This window comes from Heloderma suspectum, chromosome 2 (genome assembly GCF_057233095.1).
Source record: "Heloderma suspectum isolate Gila_16-S chromosome 2, 16-S_ref, whole genome shotgun sequence".
In the NCBI taxonomy this organism is placed as follows: domain Eukaryota; kingdom Metazoa; phylum Chordata; class Lepidosauria; order Squamata; family Helodermatidae; genus Heloderma; species Heloderma suspectum.
In genome coordinates, this window is record NC_139459.1 from 35,463,787 (window position 1) to 35,483,690 (window position 19,904).

A 19,904-nucleotide genomic window follows, 5' to 3' on the forward strand; every position below is an offset into this window, starting at 1 on the left:
TCTTCTTTCTATTTTTTTTTTTTAAACAACAACAACCCTACACTTGCAGGAGCCCAGGACTCTTCTCCAGCCCAGCAACTCTTTCTGAACTCCCAGGAGACCACGTGACCTCGCCTTCTCCAATAGGCATTCAGGAAAGGCTGCAGAAGCTTCTTTGCAAAGCATGAGTTATAAGGGATTTTAGAGCTTTAGAAAAATTCTGCTCTTCCTTGCAGCAACACAGAGCAAGCAACATGTGCGTTTTTCTAAAGCTCCAAAAGTCCCATTTGTTCTTTTCAAAGAGGCTTTTTGCAAAGAAGCTTCTGCAACCCAGGAATTCTTCCTGAATGCCTATTGGAGTGGGTGAGGTCACATGGTCACATGGGAGTTCAAGAAGTGCTGCCGGGCTGGAGATCCCTCTCTGTAAAGAATCTCATGCTGGGACATTTTTCAAGAAAAAAATAAAAGAAAAACATCGTCCTTCAGCCACCTCTCAAACTTAAAAAGTTTTGTGGAAACCTTGTCCCCCTCCCCAAGGAAAAAATTCTCTGAAATTCTCCCCCTCCCTGCAAAAGAGGCAGAAAAAGCAATGCCTCTTTTGCAGGAAGAGAAAAATGTCTTGAAAATGGGGGGGCAAGATTCAGCACAGCACTAATTGAAAGCTCTTTTTACATGCTAGAAATGCGAGCCTGTCTAGTAGAAAGGCTATCACCCAGCTTTTCCCTATCATGCTAATTTACTATGTGAAACCAAGTCTAAGAACAAGGATGGGGAAGCTCAGGCACGCATACCTAATTTGATCTGGAAATGTTCCCTATTCAGCCCGGGCTCCATCCCCTCTTCAGGCTCCTGCCTGGAAGCCTCCAGGCCAAGGGCTGGGGCTTGGGGAGGAGCAAGGACAGGAATGACAGATTGGAAATAACAAGGGTATTCCAGTTGGCAGGGAGGGCAGCTCAGTTGGAACTCCTGCAAGTGCAGGCTGAGTGCACTTCACTACTGCTTCTCGTTTCCTGCTCAGAGAATGAGAAGCAGGAATGGAGCCAGCTGTGCATTTGGCCAGCTTCTTATGTTCCAAAATTTAGAATGTAGGAAGAGCCCTGCTGGATCAGATCAAAGGAACATTTAGTCGAGCATTTGGTTCCCACAGTGACCCATCAGATGCCTCTAGGAAGCCCACCAGCCAGACATGAGGGCAAGACATCAGTCTCCTGCTGCTGTTCCCCAGCGACTGGCATTCAGAGGCTTGTTACTTCTGCTCCTGGAAGTAATAGATAGCCATCATGCCTAGGAGCTATTGATAGATCCATCCTTCAGGATGGAGATGTGCAGGCATATTCTTCCCCACCTGCAGTATGAAAATCATTTCTGAGAGCTTTGGCTACGGGGCTGTATAGAAATGTAATAAATAATAAAAATATTTTTTTTTGTATTTGTGTTTAAAACGTTTTAAATGAAACAAAATTAGAAGCTTAAGCAATATCTTATACTACGTTATACTTCTAAAAGTTAAGCCAGAGCAACTGCAGGTGTGATTGGACTCTCTGCCATCATCATCGTCATCTTCATCGTCATAGTTTATTGTTGTTATTGTTGTTATTATTACATTTATTATTATTATTATTAAGGAATGCTGATTATTTGTTTTTTCAATAATTTTCAGGACACTATTTATATTTCAAGAGAGCTCCTTCCTGGCCGTGTACCATTATGGGTGATTTTGCTGAGTGTTTTTGCTGGGCTTTTGATTCTTACGCTACTTATATTTGCATTGTGGAAGGTATGGTGTTTGCATTATTTGTTCCATATTTCAATTTTCAGAAAGCTTTGGTATTTAAAATTTCTTTTTATCTCCAGTGTAAATCAGGAGTCTTTAAAAGTCAGTGAGATTCAAGACTGGGAGATAAACAAATAAAGAAAAACCTGATTGCTCGATTATCATCAAGGCAGCTTTGAGACTCTGTATTATTGCATAAGTGATAGCAGTAATTTTGTTATCATTGTTACTATTTCAAATGATTACCTTTGTAGGGTTTTTTTTAAAAGAATTCATTTCTAATATGATAAGTAGTGTTGATAATGATTAAAGATACATATACCTGCTAACCATCTTCCAGGCATGCTAAGAAGACAATACATTACATAGTTCTAGTTTGTATATAACTAATAATGGAATCCCTTTCATGGATTACTGCCTTGTTGTGGAGAAGGGGCTTGCGTAACTCAGTGAAGCCATAAGCTATGCTGTGCAGGGCCACCCAAGGCCAAGACGAACAGGTCATGGTGGAGAGTTCTGACAAAATGTAGTCCACTGGAGAAGGAAATGGCAACCCACTCCAGTATTCTTGCCAAGAAAACCCCATGGAACATATCACAAGGCTAAAAGAGATGACACCGGAAGATGAGCCCCTCAGGTCAGAAGGTGTCCAATATACTACTGGGGAAGAGCAGAGGCAATTTCCAAGTAGCACCAGAAAGAGTGAAGCGGCTCGGCCAAAGCCAAAAGGACACTCAGCTGTTGATGTGTCTGGTGGTGAAAAGAAAGTCCAATGCTGTAAAGAACAATATTGTTTAGGAACCTGGAATGTAAGATCAATGAATCAAGGTAAGCTGGAGGTGGCCAAATATGAGATGGCAAGATTGAACATCTTGGGAATCAGCAAACTAAAATGGACAAGCATGGGCGAATTTAATTCAGGTGACAATTATATCTACTATTGTGGGCAAGAATCCCTTAGAAGAAATGGAGTAGCACTCATAGTCAACAAAAGGGTGGGAAAAGCAGTACTGGGGTACAATCTTAACAACGATAGAATGATCTCAGTACGAATCCAAGGCAAACCATTCAACATCACAGTAATTCAAGTCTATGCCCCAACCACTGAGGCTGAAGAAGCTGAGGTTGATCGGTTCTATGAAGACCTACAACACCTTCTAGAACTAACACCAAAAAAAAGACGTCCTTTTCATCATAGGAGATTGGAATGCTAAAGTAGGAAGTCAGGAAATCAGCGGGATAACAGGCAAGCATGGCCTTGGTGTACAAAATGAAGCAGGACAAAGGCTAATAGAGTTTTGCCAAGAGAACACGCTGATCATAGCAAACACTCTTTTCCAACAGCACAAGAGGCGACTGTACACATGGGCATCACCAGATGGTCAATATCGAAATCAGATTGATTATGTCCTTTGCAGCCAAAGATGGAGAAGCTGTATACAGTCAGCAAAAACAAGACCTGGAGCTGACTGTGGCTCAGATCATGAGCTTCTTGTTGCAAAATTTCGGCTTAAATTGAAGAATGTAGGGAAAACTATTAAACCATTCAGGTATGACCTAAATCATATCCCTGATGAATATACAGTGGAGGGGAGGAATAGATTTAAGGGATTAGACCTGATAGACAGAGTGCCTGAGGAACTATGGACGGAGGTCCGTAACATTGTTCAGGAGGCAGCAACGAAATCCATCCCAAAGAACAAGAAATGCAAGAAAGCCAAGTGGCTGTCTGATGAGGCTTTACAAGTAGCTGACGAAAGAAGGGAAGCGAAAAGCAAGAGAGAAAGGGGAAGATATATCCAACTGAATGCAGAGTTCCAGAGGATAGCAAGGAGAGACAAGAAGGCCTTCTTAAATGAACAATGCAAAGAAATTGAGGAAAACAACAGAATGGGAAAGACTAGAGATCTCTTCAAGAAAATCGGAGATATCAAGGGAACGTTGGGGCAAAGATGGGCATGATAAAGAACAAAAAAGGCAGGGACCTAACAGAAGCAGATGAGATTAAGGTGGAAAGAATACCCAGAAGAACTATACAGGAAAGATCTGAATGTCCCTGATAGCCATGATAGTGCAGTCACTGAACTTGAGCCGGACATCCTCGAGAGTGAAGTCAAGTAGGCCTTAGGAAGCATTACTAACAACAAAGCTAACACAGATGACAGTATTCCAGCTGAGCTATTTAAAATCCTAAAGGATGATGCTGTTAAAGTGCTGCACTCAATATGCCAACAAATTTGGAACACTCAACAATGGCCACAAGACTGGAAAAGGTCAGTTTACATTCCAATTCCAAAGAAGGGAAATGCCAGAGTGTTCAAACTACCGTACAATTGCACTCATTTCACATGCCAGCAAGGTTATGCTCATAATCCTACAAGCTAGGCTTCAGCAGTATGTGAACTGAGAACTACTGGAAGTACAAGCTGAGTTTCGAAGAGGCAGAGGAACTAGAGATCAAATCGCCAACTTTCGCTGGATCATGGAGAAAGGAAGAGAATTCCAGAAAAACGTCTATTTCTGCTTCATTGACTACATTGATTGTGTAGATCACAACAAACTGTGGCAAATTCGTAAAGAGATGGGAGTACCAGACCACTTTACCTGTCTCCTGAGATACCTGTGCGAGGGCCAAGAAGCAACAGTAGGAACTGGACATGGAACAACCGATTGCTTCAAAATTGGGAAAGGAGGACGACAAGGCTGCATATTGTCACCCTGCTTATTTAACTTATATGCAGAGTACATCATGAGAAACGCCAGGTTGGATGAATCACAGGTCGGAATTAAGATTGCCAGGAGAATTATCAACAACCTCAGATACGCAGATGATACCACCCTAATGGCAGAAAGTGAAGAAGATCTAAAGAGCCTCTTGTTGAGGGTGAATGTGGAGAGTGCAAAAGCTGGTTTGAGACTCAACATTAAAAAAACTAAGATCGTGGCATCTGGCCCCATCACTTCCTGGCATATAGAAGGGGAAGAAATGGAAGCAGTGACAGATTTTATTTTCTTGGGCTCCAAGATCACCGTAGACGGTAATTGTAGCCATGAAATTAAAAGACGCTTGCTCCTTGGGAGGAAAGCTATGGCAAAGGAGGTCAAATCAGTCCATCCTAAAGGAAATCAACCCCGACTGCTCATTGGAAGGACAGATACTGAAGCTGAAGCTCAAATATTTTGGCCACCTAATGCGAAGAGAAAAGTCACTGGAAAAGACCCTGATGCTGGGAAAGATTGAAGGCAAAAGGAAAAGGGGATGGCAGAGGATGAGATGGCTAGATAGCATCATCGATGCAATGAATCTGAACTTGAGCACACTCCGGGAGAGAGCGGAGGACAGGAAGGCCTGGTGTGCTATGGTCCATGGGGTCACGAAGAGTCGGACACGACTTAACGACTGAACAACAACAACAATAATGGAATAAATACAAAATCTGTATTCCCTCCTCATTAAAATACTGCTGTTTTTCTATATATTTTTAAAATAAAGTTTACAATGGCCTAGGTTGCAGGGATGGAGAAACAGTTCCCATCAGCCCCAGCTAGCATAGCCTTTAGCCAGGGAAGATGTGATTTGTATTCCAACAACATCTGGAGGGCCAGAGGTTCCCCACCCATGGATTAGGGGGTTCATTTTCAATTATTATAAATCTAGGGAAACGTATTTGATTTCCAAAGAAGCTGGGATGTCCCCCTGTTCCGTTTGGAGAGAGTATGTTTAATAGATTGTTATCAATATTTTTTCCCTCAAAACCATCATCTCAAAAATCCCAAATATGGCGGGGCGGGGGGAGGGGAATGCAAAGGAATAAAGAAAGACTCTGAAGTATGTAGCATACTATATATGCTACATGCATAAGTCTAATCTTGTACTTCCTTGGAAACCTGGCTGTTTATTCTAAATATTATTCCTTCCGTTGTTTCTCTTTTCCTTTAACTATTTCCTTTGGCCATAGAACCTTGCATCATTATAAGAGTACATGTTAAACTATTTGTTCTTGCGAGAACTACTCCTCATACTCCAGCTCAGTACTCATCCGAGAAATACATATACCCATGCCCAAATGGGTCAGTAACTTCATCTGATCAGGTTTGAAACACAGTTGCATAAAGTGATATCCTGATGACATCCATGGTAGTTAATATCTGGGTGTTATTAAGCATTTGACCACAAGAGGCCAGCCTTGTCAAACCTAAAGGAAGAAACGGTGATGACTAACAGAAAGAGACATGCTATGTATGCATAATTTTAATCAAATATCTATGGCCTAAATCCAACACAGAGGCATAATTAAGCCCAATGAAGTCAATGAGTTTAAGCATGCCTAACTCTGCATTGGATTTAGGCCAATCCCTACAGTTTTGCACAATGAATTACTATTAATTCAGTGGGCTGGGTTGTTAGTATTATAACTAAAGTGCCTTATTTTTGATATTTCATAACAGCAAATCAGTGATTCAAAAGTCACTGGGCTTTGATGGCAACACCTGTACTGACAGAGTGTATGTTCTCTCTCTCTTCCCCTCCTTCCACCCTCCCCAGATTCCACAAATATTTGAACTAAGTAATAAACAAACTTGAAAAGTTTTAAGTTATTCCTTCTGTCCTGTGACAGTGTTGGGGATCACTAATAGAAATGTCTTAGCACATCCTCAACAGACTACAATTCCCAGGATTCTTTGAGAGAGACCAAATCAGTTAAACTAGTATAAAAGTAATATATGTTTACCATTAATGAATTTGCAATATAGGGTGCTTCCAGGTGGAGAGCTCCTAGCACTAACAATCAAAAGCCATTGTGCAGCTCTTCCATCTTTTCTTCTATTACAGACATTTCTTTTCTGGTAAGAAAAAAGACAGAAGAGGCTTTTGTTGGCTTTTATTGTTGTTTTTATTGTTTTTATGTTTTTATCGCCTTTAATATTTTAACTGTTTTTATGTATTTTATTGCTGTAAGGCACCTGAAAGGCAGCCAAGAAATGTTTCAAATAAATAAAAAACAGTGGGAAAACATAGGAGGGCTATAAATTGAAGACGATAACACCTTGACCCCCTTGTCAAACTGCATGAATGGGGCAGTGCAATTGTACAGTAAAAGCTTCGTCTGGAAGCACTCATAGACTGGGTTTGCATGATCACAGAGGGGGAAATAAGCCATGGTGGCTTATTTTCCCCACCACGTTGCCAGTTGCGTGCCGGGGGATTTGCATAATTACCCTCACTGGTGCAGCTTGCCATGTCATGTGAATCTGGCGAGGGTGGCTTGTTGCCGTGGTTAAAAACCTACCCAGAACCCATGGGCTGTTTTACAGTTCTGGGGTGGCTTGTTAACCATGGCAACAAACCAACCCCACCAGGTTCGCATGACACAACAAGCCATGCTGGAGAGGGTAATTATGCAAATTCCCTGGCATGTGACCAGCATGCATTGCGGGGGAAATAAGCCACTGTGGCTTATTTTGCCCTCCATGATCATGCAAACAGGCCCATCGTCTCTACTGCTAAAACAACACACTAATTTGAATAGTAGCTCATCCTACATACTAATGTCAAACTCATTCTCTGTGGGGTTGTTCACCCAACATGATAACCCATACACAGTGGTTGGGTGTAGGCTGCTTTGAACCATGGGTTGTTTATTGAACCATGGGTTAGTGTGTTGTCTGAATGCTGCACATTTTCCACAGGGTGGGTTATCATGCTGTCTGAACGCAACCAAGGTGGCTTGTTAACCATGCAACGTGACTTGTTAACCACCCTGAACAAACCAGCATCAAATCATGGGTTCTCAGGGTGGCATGCTTGAGAAAATAAGCCACACTGAATGGTTAACAAGTCACCCTGGCTGCATTCAGACAATACACGAACCCACAGTTCAAAACAACCCACATTCAACCACTGAGTATGGGTTAGCATGTTGTGTGAACAGCTCCTGAATGTGGATTCTTATATAGTCAAAACTGCGCCATCCACACACAAGAGTGAAGTATCAGCAGGCCCAAGGGTTTCAGAACAGCAAAAACTCCTTGGCAGGGGAGGGAACCCTAAGCAGTAGGTGGGAAACCAAAAACAGCCCAATGAGGACTGAGCATGCTCAGTGGTCATGAAATACTGACTTACTGGGGAGAACACGGAAAATCAGAGGGGAGGGGAAATGGTGCGAAGTGTCCTGGAAGATAGCATGGCTTGCTAGTTGGCACCATAAACAGGAGCACACCACACCACAACACTTTGTTCCAGGTTGCATTTGTGCCCATAACATTTCCCGGCTGAATTAAGGTTTTTCTTTCTTTCCTTGCAGGCTGGATTTTTCAACAGGCCATTAAGGAAGAAAATGGAGAAATGAGAAGAAAATTCACAAAGAGAAAAGTGTAGCAATTCTACCATTATCTGTCCTCAGGACTTCCACAGAAATGTGGCTGTAAAACACTTCTTTAGTGCAATCTAGGTGGTCACAAAGTTTTCTTTTACATCAACGTAGGATACCTAACACTAAAAAAAAAAGAAAGAAAGAAAACTGACAAATCCAAGGTAGAAATGCATAGTGCAGGGAGGAAATGTATTTTCTTTTTTTGAGATGGCCAGGATTGAAAGATCCATGCAACTAGTTCTGTGTGTCCAAAGGATCTTTTTTTTCAAGCAACCTTTCTCATGGACATGCAAACTACTTTTGAAACTGAGGGGAGTTTCAAAAGCAGTTTGTGATACTGGTGGGGTGGTCTACTGGTCAAAGGAAACGAGTACAAAAATAACACCAGCTGGCTGCACGGGGCTGGACTTGCCTATGTAACTCTTTAGATTTCAAGCAATATTTTCAAAATGGTTACTCTTTTTTAGGGCACACCTCAAGGGCTGCCATCCCAAGCACATTTACATGGAACTTTGTTATATTGAACTGAATGGTATGTACTTCCAAATAATGAATTTGGAGTCAGTCTCTGAGATATATGGGAGGCCTTCATAAACTCGATCTTTCGTCATTCCAAAATAGGGGTAAAGGGATGGAATCAATCAGTTTACTCCTTATTTTCAAAATGTAAAAAATCAAAACTTGACTATTTCACTAAATATGAATTTCAGACCTTGGATATGCTGCACACATGCTTACCTTGAAAAGAACCCTCTGAACGTATCAAATGCACTGTGGAATTTGAGAGAGGCAATGGGCTTTTCTGCATGAGGCTTTTAACCCACCACTTTACCAAGGCTTCTGCTTCCAGATTCTTTGTGGGCTCCTTTACACGTGGTGTTTGTTTGTTTGTTTGTTTGTTTAGGGATTTTCTTTCTCTGCTTTTCTATATGTTCTATTATACAACCACTAGATGGTGCTGTGGTATAGCGGAATTGCAGAAATACATGAGGGTTTCATGCCGCCATTCAGGATATACCAGACTTTCCTCATTAGCAAAAAGCTGTAATACTGGTTGCAAAGAATGAGAGAGGCCCTGGAGGATGACAGTGTCGTGCACCCACACATGACTGTGAGTGAGGAATCCGGGTGCACAATAAATGCCTCATGTAGAAAGGCTCAATACCTCCTAAGTGTTGCATTGAACACTGTGTAACTCCAGCAGCTTCTGTTTCTAATGAGTATAGTTGTGGAAGAACTATAGCTAAGTGGCAGAGCACATGCTTTTCATGCAGAAGGTCCCAGCTTCAATCCCTGGCATCTCCATGTAGGGCTGCCCAAAACCCTGGAGAGCTGCTGCCCATCAGTGTAGACAATACTGGACCAAGGGTCTCTGAATCAGTATAAGTCAGCTTCTTATAAATCAGAGTTAGTGGTTCCCAACCCTACTGTGTCCCAGGCTGAGTCCCCTGGCATCTCCAGGTAGGGCTGGGAAAGACTCCCATCTGAAACCCTAGAGAGCCACTGCCAGTCAGTGTAGGCACTAGTGAGTTAGGTGGTTTGATTTGGTATCTGGCAGCTTCCTGTGTTCCAAATGCATGCAGGTGTATAGACAGAGGCTACTTCATAAAAACAGAATTCACTTGTTGACAGAAAGATATATGCCAGGTTCAGACATAACAGGAAATTATGGTTTCCTGTTACATGCACAAGTCAAGGCAAGACTTGGGATCATGACCTCCCCCCTCCCCCTCCTCTGCTTTCACGCTCACAAGGAGGAGACTGGACACATCCCCTTTCAATTTAAAATAAACCACAGTTCCCTATGGTGTCTGAACTCAGGGACTTTTGCTTTATTTGAACTATAGTAGTTCACAAGAACAAGCTGGGATGAAACCATGGATTCAGATCCTGGCTTGTTCCCAAAACATAGTTTAAATAAACCACAGTTTCCCGAGTTTGAATGCCATGGTAGTTCACAACTGGGAATAGAAGCATCCAATCTCCATATGGATGTGAGAGGGGAGAGGGGAGAGGGAGTGCACAAGCATAAAGTTAACTGTGTTTCGTTCATATAACAGGAAACTATAGTTTCCTGTTATGTCTGTAGTTCGTCATGGTGTTGCTCCATTCAGGACATGTGTCTATCTGAATGAAATCAACTATTTATCATTCTTCTATAGAATCTGTCAAGTTATTCCCATGTTAACCAATGGTCTGTATGTGACCAGTTCCTTGCACGTGTGATCACTACTGTCTCCCAAAATATTGATGATGTCTCCTAGTAAATTAAAGGCGCAATCATATTTGTTGCATCCTCTTTGGAGGGAAGCCTCCAGTCTCAGAGTCTTCCAAGCATTCAGCAGGGTGGGAGGAGCAAAAAAGGTGATTTTTGCCTCTCCATCCTTCTTTGTTCCCCACGCCAGACAGGCCTCTTAGCCCACTTCCAGACGGCTGGGGCTGGGGCTGGAGAGGCCATACAATTTCTTGTATCTTGGCCACTCCTCTCTCCTCCCCCACTGCCCACCACAACACCACCTTTCAGACTTCTCTGAGGTCTTCCAAGGCCGCTTTTGTGACTTTGTAATGCAGGCACTGCAATTCTTTTAATGGTGATGGTGATTGGGGGGGGGGGGGGGATTGGATTCCAGAGTCCCCCTTCTGAGGTCATAGCAGTGTCTATGGCCTTGGAAGGGGGACTCCAAAGGTCCTTGGGCACTCTCCAGGAAACATAGGATGCTCTCTAATCCTTTCACATATATGTTAGAGGTGGGACTGTTTACTGAAGACTTCCTGAGCAAATATAAAATCTGTAGATATTTAAGTTGGTAGGCAGGGAGTGCTGCAACAGAACACTTTGAAAAGAGTATGGTCTTTCTTGCTTTAGACCAAGGTTGTACAAACTTTTCAGCCCGAAGGGCCACATGTGATGCTAGCTTGGGGGATCAGGGGGTGCATGCACATACACACACTTGCACACACACAGATGCACAGGCACCCATACAAATACACAAAGAAAACAGAAGGAGTTGAGCAGCCAAAGTAGATCAGAAAGAAGAGAAACAGGTTATCAGGATGCAAAACTGAATTTATTGTAAGAAGCCCAACACATTTCGGCCTTTTGTCTTATTTTTAAGCCTTCTTTGGGGGTTAAAGAAAGAAGTCTGCAGAATTTTTAAAGCAAAAGATTGTCTCCTGTGTCAATCTACTGGCAACTCAGTATATTGACACAGTAGACAATCTTTTGCTGAAAAAAATCTGCAGACTTCTTTCCTTATGCCCCAAAGAAGGCCTAAAAATGGGGGGGAGGGGGCCAAAACGCATTGGGCTTCTTACAGTAAATTCACTTTGCATCCTGAGAACCTGTTTCTCTTCTTTGTGATCATACACACACACACACACCCATCCCACCAATCCTGATACAAACCTGTCTTCCATTGCTTATTGTGGCAGCAGGGAAAGAGCAATCTGTCTGGGGATACAGTTCTGTCTGGGGAACGGAGAAGGTGGGGCAGAAATTCAGCAGAGGTGGGAGGCTCCGGGCACCCTTGGGAGGCTCCAGGCACCCTTGGGAGGCTCCAGGCTGTGTACCCCTGCTTTAGGGTGTGACGATGCAACCTATCTGCTGCAGGCCAGTACTGAACTGGCTTGCAAATGAGTTAGCCTAGGAATCCGTGTAAATGCAGTAGGCACACTTTTGAAAAGGAAAGGTTTCCCTGCTGGAACTGGTAATGAGACACACAAATAGGTTTTGGCGAAAAAAATCCAGCATTAGTTGCTTATATGAACATCCTTGATGTTATGTTATGTGTGCATTTCTGGTGCTTTCTTTTGCTCTCTTGACTGTTTTTGCCCATCTGTTATTGTACAAAAGGTGGTGTGTGTGTGCGTGCGCGTGCGCGTGCGTGCGTGCGCACGTCCAGATGAAGTGAATTCCTATGTTTTCACTGCTGAGCGTTTGGGGGGGTTGTTATTTTTTGAAGGGGTGATACCATTTGCATTCACCTTTTCAAACATTCCAGGGATGTAAAATATATATTGGTGCTTGTGTGAACTCGATGGTGCCGGTGACTGTAAAACGTTTCCCCATCAATCAACCAATTGACTTACACTGAGGTTGTTTGTTTGTTTGTTTGTTTGTTTGTTTTTCAAATGGCACCATCCATTAAAAGGACTCTTATGTGTGTGGCTTGGAATGGAATATTTACTTAAATATTTGTTAATAATTTAATCAGTCCACTGGAATTTTGCAAATGTAAACAAGCATTTAGAAGAAAGACTCTTGTACATCCAATTACCTTTCTTTTTCTTTTTGTAACTGAAAAAAGCCCAAATCCCATAACATCTCTGTAGTCTATTGCTACAGGGTACAGAGCAATTACTTTTTTAACTGGCTCCTTGACCACAGGAGTATGAAGTTGGCAAGTTGCCACCGGTGTGCACATGGTAGGATTTCACCGCATTTATTCACCACAGCCACACAGTTTCATTTTGGTACACCACCCTTCCCCAACCTGGTGCCCTCCAGATGTGTTGGACTACAACTTCCAATATCCCCAGCTACCATGGTAAGGGCCATACTGGCTGGGAATAATGAGAGTTGTAATCCACCACATCTGGAGGACACCAGGTGGAGGAAGGCTGGAGGCCACGATACGTTTCTGACTAGATATGTTGCTGTTGCTGTTTGATGATGCTTTAAACAAGAACAGACTCTGTCTTCATATGTTTTCAAGGGTCCTGTTGCCCAAGCATATGCTGGGCAACTGCAGCAGATTTGGGTTCACATGCAGTAGAGTCCCAAAGTTAAATGCATTACAAGAAATAAGAGCCAAAGCAGGACTACAGTAAAACGAGGCAACCTGTAGAATAGGTACAAGCCCTTAATATTACAAGTCACAGCTTATTTTTTGCTACTTACGACTTGAGGAATTATTTAAACAGTAGCTTTGATAACTGTCTCAAACACTACTGTGTACACTGCTATATAGGAATACACTGAAACAGATGGAATGTTTAAGTTCTTATAAAACACTGATGGCCTGATCCTAAACACAACGGACCGAAGCTAGTTAAATTTAGCTATCAGTGACAAAGACCCACTGTAAGCCCTAGAATATAGGCACAACTAACTTGTTCCAATGGGGTGTGGTCACAACTGACTTTAGCTGGATTGGGACCACTAAGTATAGAAAGAAATGCCATTCAAATGCTCACTTTCAAGTAAACATGCTTCAGACGATGGCCGAATTATTGCACTGTGGTTTGTATCCAACAGTCATTCTCTTGATGGAAGTCGTTCCGTCAGTAGAACTGGGAGGGGGAACTCCCCCTCAGTAGCTCATGGGTGCAATCTCAAAATTTGCTCCAGGGGGCTGGAAAACCCTTTGGAGCAGATATTGGGGGTGGAGGTTTATGGCTGCAGGATGGAGAGAGGGAGAAAGTCCTGTTGTGCTACTGGGCTTCTGCTACCACATTGTTGGTAGGGATGGCGGGGAAATCCACCAAGGACTCCAATGAGGCCAGATTCTAAAGAATCCTGCCCCCCGGAGTCTGTGGCGGAACAGACTACTCCCCCCCCCCGCCACCCCCTGAAATTCTCCCTGGATGGACCCTACCTGCTGCCAGCCGGTCTGGGTCTGTCCGCTGCCATCTGTCTACTGCCCCAGACTGCAGATGCAAATGGCGTCCGGCGTAGCCAATGCCATTTGCGTCCCTGCTCTTTTCAGTGATAGGCTATGTAAATATTTACGTAGCCTATCACCGAAAAGAGCAAGGACACCATTTGCGTCCACAGCCTGGCGGCGGATGGGCCCGGCCGGCGGCTCTGCGGACTCGCTGCAGAGCAGAGCCAGCCAGGGAGGATTCTAGGGGGAGGGACGAATCACCTCCTCCCACCCCACGGATGCCCAAACTGGAACAGGGTGAGTATTTCGTACACCCCTAATTGTTGGATTTAACCCAATTATCTTCTTACTCCAGAATAGTCTATAAAAAGACAGTTGAGCTGCCCTGGAGAATGTAGGCTGTATATTAGCATCTAGTATTAGGTAGTGCAAGAATTATTATCTTTTTTCACGTATATCACTTTTCTTCTGCACTGTGAAAATGTTTCGCTATGCATTCATCATTTCAGAGTAGCTTGGCATGTAGATAAATGCAGATGTTTTAAACACAACCATGGTACGGATATTATTTAATTTCAATATCTAATTGCTCTGTTTCATGCTATCCTTTCCACCTTCTTCACTATTCAAGAGCATGGTGTATTTTTTCTTTCTTTCTAAATTTTTACAGTCTGTTAAGGGCCGGGACACACAGTATGACAAACCACCACAGGATTTAAACCAGAGCCTTCCTCATTCTAAACTCAGCCCCTGCATACACTAGCATGAACCGTGGCCTTCATGTATACAGGCTTTTGCAAGTAGACCCTGCTTGCATGATATGTCTACACCTTCTTTGCTCTGGACAGTTAGTGCAAGTGAAGTATACCATATACATTTATGTACATAGGCCCTATATAACTAGATGCTTTGTGCATGGCAGGAAAGGGAACATGAGCCAAGGCTCACTTCCTACATTCCATGCATAACATAGCATATATAACCTACGTGCTAGTGCACAGTGTGAAGTTTAGGCCCCAAGTTCCTGTAAAGTTTAGAGCATCATGACATATTAACATTTAAGCAGAGTGGCACATACCAACAAAGATGGCAAGTTTACTGAGATTTACTGAGATTTATTGAGAAGCAGTGCATCTATGAAGCTAAGCCATTGGGTTTGGATGTTGGATACCCAGGTGGAAATTGGCCATGGAGCTTAATGGACAGCCTTGAGTAAGTACTCCTGTCCTGACCTATCACACAGGGTTATTGTGCGGATAAAATGAAAGAAATCCACATTTATTACCTCAAGTTCCTTGGAAGAAGGGCAGCATGTAAATGTGCCAGATAAATACATCGAAGTGTTGGGATACCTTAAAGGCTGAAATGTATTGTGGTATAAGTAGGAAGTTCACTCCATCATATTCATGAAGTCTTATCTTCAGTTGACAGGTATACATAAGTTCAAATTACACTTTACATTAATTATGTATTGTATAGCTGGCCCTTCTCTTGCTTTTTTACTTGAGATTAAGTGTGTGTGGCATCAATGAAGGCTTTTTTTTCCTTTTTAAAAATACCCATGTATGTGTCGGGGGGGCGGTATTTTTGGGAAGCAAATGGCTGGAGAGGAAAGTTTAATCCTCCCCTTTCGGTACAAGTTGCTCCCAATCCGAAGTGACGCTGTGCACACTCACTATTGAATAAGAAAGCAAAGGAGAGGTCAGCTACATGTTACACAATTAACATAACATGTAGTTCGACCTCTACCATACATGCGTATAGACAAAACAATTCCAAAATGGCCATGTAATTCAAGAGGTACTGTCTGTGACAGTTGGATAAACACTTTGTGTGTCTGATGAAGAAGGCTCTAGACCATACAGACTTATAATTAATCTGTGCCTTTGTTGTTTTTGCTACAGTAGACTCAAACAGTTAGCATGCTGGAAGTTGTTAACATAATTACTTATAGAGCACCAGCAAAAATGAACAGTGGTCTGTCATTCGTCTGAGCAATTGAGGGAACCAAGCTCTACTCTTCAAAAAGGATACAGATGGGGTCAGTTTAGCTTCCCTGGAAGAGAATGGACAGGACTTGGAAGGGACAAGCCTCTGTATAGAAGTTGCTGCTTGGAATATCTTCAGCCTGTCAAGCTTTTCTTGGAAAACCATCTGGGAATAAGACTTCACACTTCATCCTTAGCCAGTTTGTTCTGCTTATGAGCTACTCCTCTGATATGATCCCCTGACCCCAGCTTTTAACCTGGTTCTACCTCCTGTGAATCAACCTACTGTTTCTATCTTCAGCTGATCCACTGAATGATTGTTCTCCCTCTTCTTTTTGATATTCTGTCCCCACAATCTGTTTTCTTTCGGTTACACACCTCCACAAGAACTGGGTATGGTGGGGTATCAAAAGGAAAAGAACAACTGTTTTTAAATGAACATGTTTTAAAGGTGGAGCAAACGTCACTTAGGGCGCTTCCCCAGACTATGTATGCATGTGCATGCAGAGTGTAGATTATGGAACAGGTCTCAATAGGAACCCAGGAGAAACTTCCCCTCCATATCAGCACTGTACCAAGGGAGCCACAGTCATGCCTGTGGGCGTCATTGAATACAAGCACTGTACCTTCTCAAGCAGGGGGTTCCTTCCATGTTCCATATAGCACAATCTGACTGTCTGTTTATCCTCGGGACCCACAGAAGGCCTAGCTCCTATTCCTTTGGCTAATAGCCTGCACACATTGGATTGCAATGCAGTGTTAAGACACTGCTTCAGCTTGCCCGGTGCAGTGCATCAAGGAAGGGAGAGTTCTGCTTCACTCCTGTTGGGGAAGACATTCTGCAACGTGCTCTTTCTGCACATGCTGGGGGAGCAGGATTGGACTCATCAAGGCTACCTACACATCCAGATAATCAGAAGTTTGGTTAAATGGAAATGCAACAAAGGTTTAGCCAGACACATCTTTAGGATTGGCAAAGTATAAACCAGTGTCTTCATGCAAGTTAGAAATAAGTTTATATACTACAGCTGAACAAGTGAAATGGTACTAAAGGATAGTATGCCATTGGTGTTGCACAACTTACTTGAGACAGAGAATAGTAGAAGAGTTTTCTTCTGCACAATTATTTGTGTTATTTTGTCTGTGTACACTCTTCTCTGCCTTTCACCATTAAAAAGAAATCAAGCACCCCCTCTGTATGTTTCTCTCTTAAAAAAAAAAAAAAAAGTCCGTGTTTGTTTAACCTCCTGCTCTCTGGCTGATATGTCATAACAATTGCCCAACAAGAAAGTAAAAATAATTCTTTTGTGAGCCAAAATAAAAGAGTAAAATGCCACAACATTATGGGGATTCTAAGAAGTGCAGGTTGGGTTCTGCTTGTACAATAATAATGTATTGCTGCAAGCGCCTTCAAATGACTCACTGGCCACTCCCACACTGTTAGCAGCATTCCTTGGAAGGCAGATGTTGAAACATTTTCTGTTACTGCAGAATGAACAATTTGATCCACAAACAAGGGGTGGCTTTATCAGATGAGACGTCTAGCTTGAATCATCATATCTTAGAAGCAATATCCTGCCCCTTTATGATGAGCAATTCACCAATCAGATCATCAGAAGGCAGGAGCATTAAAAACAACCACGGTATACGTTTAGTTTCTACAGAAAGAAATGCCAGAATGCAAGTCTGTCTGGAAACAACACTCTCTTAGCACAATTGGATGCCGTGGAAGCCAACAAAAGGTGTAAGAATAATTTTTTCAATGTGATAAACCAGTAAAATTAGACCATTTTATATGAAAATTGTATGAAATAAACACTCTTCCACATTTTGTAGGTTTCCACTCTTTTTTCCCATTCATGAGCTGGTGGCATTGGGCTTAAAGAGCTATCTTTCAAAATATTAATAAGTTCCTTCAATGTTTGCTTAAAGATGTGCCACAAATTATTTTGGCTTTGCGTGTTGAAATAATCTATGTGATTTTTAAGACAGAAATTCTGTCCGAAGTTGACGTATGCAAACAATTTTTTTTGATTAGATATAAATTACAGTCTATGTGCTAAGAGAGTGGCCAACCCCAAAACAATTTGATATGAGAGGCCTATGGTTATTGTAAACATTTTATTTGTCACTGGAATTGTACCAAGGTTAACATTTTGCTGACGGCCTCCAATGTGTCTGGGAAGGCAAATACATTGTTTCTGAGGTTTGTTTATCGGTTGTCCTCAGAAGCTAGGGCTACATCCAACGTTGCACACGTGGAAGTCTGTTCATGCAATGGAACTTTCTCCTCCTCCCTATAACCCCCATGTCCCCACAAAATCTTCTCTAGGTAGTCCCCCAATCCTCCAGAGCAGATCTGGGAATACAACGGGGGCTGCAAGGGAAAAGGGGAAACCACTCTGTTGGCAGGTGGACATAACTGGATGTTGGCCTAGTATTTATTTGAACTTAACATTTACGACTGTGATATGAATATAGCTGTCAGAATGCCCATAATGACAAATGGGCAGTGGGAATGTTTAATAAATTGATTGATTCATTTAGATCCTGCCTTTCTGCCCACCCACCCCCGCCAAATAGTGCTCAAGGCAGCTAACAATAAAATCCAGATTAACAAAAATGTAATTGAAACATAGTATAAAAACAAATAAATTAAAAACACAAAAGCACAACAATAAAAGAAATAAGCAGCACCAACTAATTAAAAAAAACCCTTCCGCAACAGGCCAACTTATATGCCAAAGGACTGTCTGAATAAAAATGTATTTGACTGCCGGTAGGACAACAAAGAAAGGCCCAACCTAGCCTCCCTCAGCAGGGGGTTCCACAGCCTGGATTGCCGTGAGGGGGCCTGTATATTCCAGGGACCTCAGAAGGTGCTTACCGTGGTGTAACTGTCAGGGGAGTCTGAGGCACCCAGCTGTCAAATAGAATGTGTAAAACAGCTTTTGTCTCCATTGCTATTGTGACCTTCTGGTGCAGAGCTTCCCTTTATTGCCGAGGAATGCACAGCAGCTATTCATCACTTACATGGAAAAAGTAAAGAGGCGCACCCGGCAATGCTACAGAACTCGGCAAAAGCTACTGAGAGCCACAGAGCTGGCGTGAAGAGTAGGCATGGTTGGGCACCTGCTGAAGACCCACACCCAGCGGGGACCAACTAACAAGAGCTCCCTAGAGTTGCTCCTCCTGTTCACCATGTTAACCTGCTTGTTCACCTGCCTCTTGCTCCAGCCCAGACAATGCCGCTGCCTGCTTGCTCACTGCCTGTCAAGGCATCGCCATTGTGAGAAAGAGGGTGAGGAGCAATAGCAGGTGGTAACAATGGCTGTGAGGAAGTAGACGCACTGAGGGAGGGGGCCCATGGAGGGTGTCTTGCCCAAGGGCCCACAAAACCCTAAAGCTGGCAGTGGGAAGCCAATGTTTGCCTTTTTTATTTCTTCCATGTTTGCCTTTTATTTCTTGGCCACACTAGATTACGGCAAACAAATAAACAAATGACGCAACCCAGGATCTAGTTTTTAATATTTGAGATGACAGCAAATTTGTACAAACCTCCATGTCAAATGGCTTGCTGTGCACCTGGATATGAGGTTAATTCCTAGGATATTTGCATTTTTAAGACTGTTTCATTTTAAGAAGTCAAATATTAGGGAAAGCTTTTATCTAGGATCTCTTGGTCAGTCTGCAGCATTACCAAGATATCTACTTGGTAGAGGCAGTGGGTTCTCTGTGCCCAGTGCTACCTCTCAGTGGAGGCTGGTGGCTCTGATTTCGGTGGGGCTGTAAATCCATTCTGGGTTTCACTCAGAACCAGCCCAAAATAGGTTCAGCACCTTGAATAGCTCCTTTAGAGTTATGGCTGGTTCTGAGAGAAACCCAGAATGGATTCACAGCGCACAAAAATTGGAACCACCATCCTCCCCTGCTACTTCTGTAAAACCATCACCACCTGTTTCAGCAGACAATCCTATTTGGCTGAGGTAATGTGGGTTGGGAGTTCCTGGTCAACAGTGTTTGGGGAAGAGATGAAATGGGTGGCCCCAAAATGTCCAGCGATATTTCAAAGGTAACTCTTGACTGCAGTCAGTTTCCTCAGCCACCTTGTATTGGAGCAAATGCTAGAAGACTTGAACAAATTCTACATTTATGTGGTGTGATCAGTGCCAGCTCCAGGTTT

The 19,904-nt window shown here is 42.9% G+C and overlaps 1 protein-coding gene across 3 annotated transcripts in view; it reads left to right on the forward strand.

The window, feature by feature from the left end:
- ITGA1 (integrin subunit alpha 1) overlaps window positions 1–10,412 on the forward strand; it is a 165,838-nt gene extending 155,426 nt beyond the window's left edge. For 2 of the 3 annotated variants that reach the window (XM_084833193.1, XM_084833195.1), the window contains exon 29: window positions 1,640–1,959. In XM_084833193.1, the coding sequence (XP_084689319.1) occupies window positions 1,640–1,891 (252 nt within the window). In that variant the 3' untranslated portion in view covers window positions 1,892–1,959. Of the gene's footprint in view, window positions 1–1,639; window positions 1,960–8,058 lie in introns of those variants that run through there. The other variant, XM_084833194.1, reaches the window with a different exon arrangement.
- The last annotated feature ends 9,492 nt before the right edge of the window (window positions 10,413–19,904 follow it).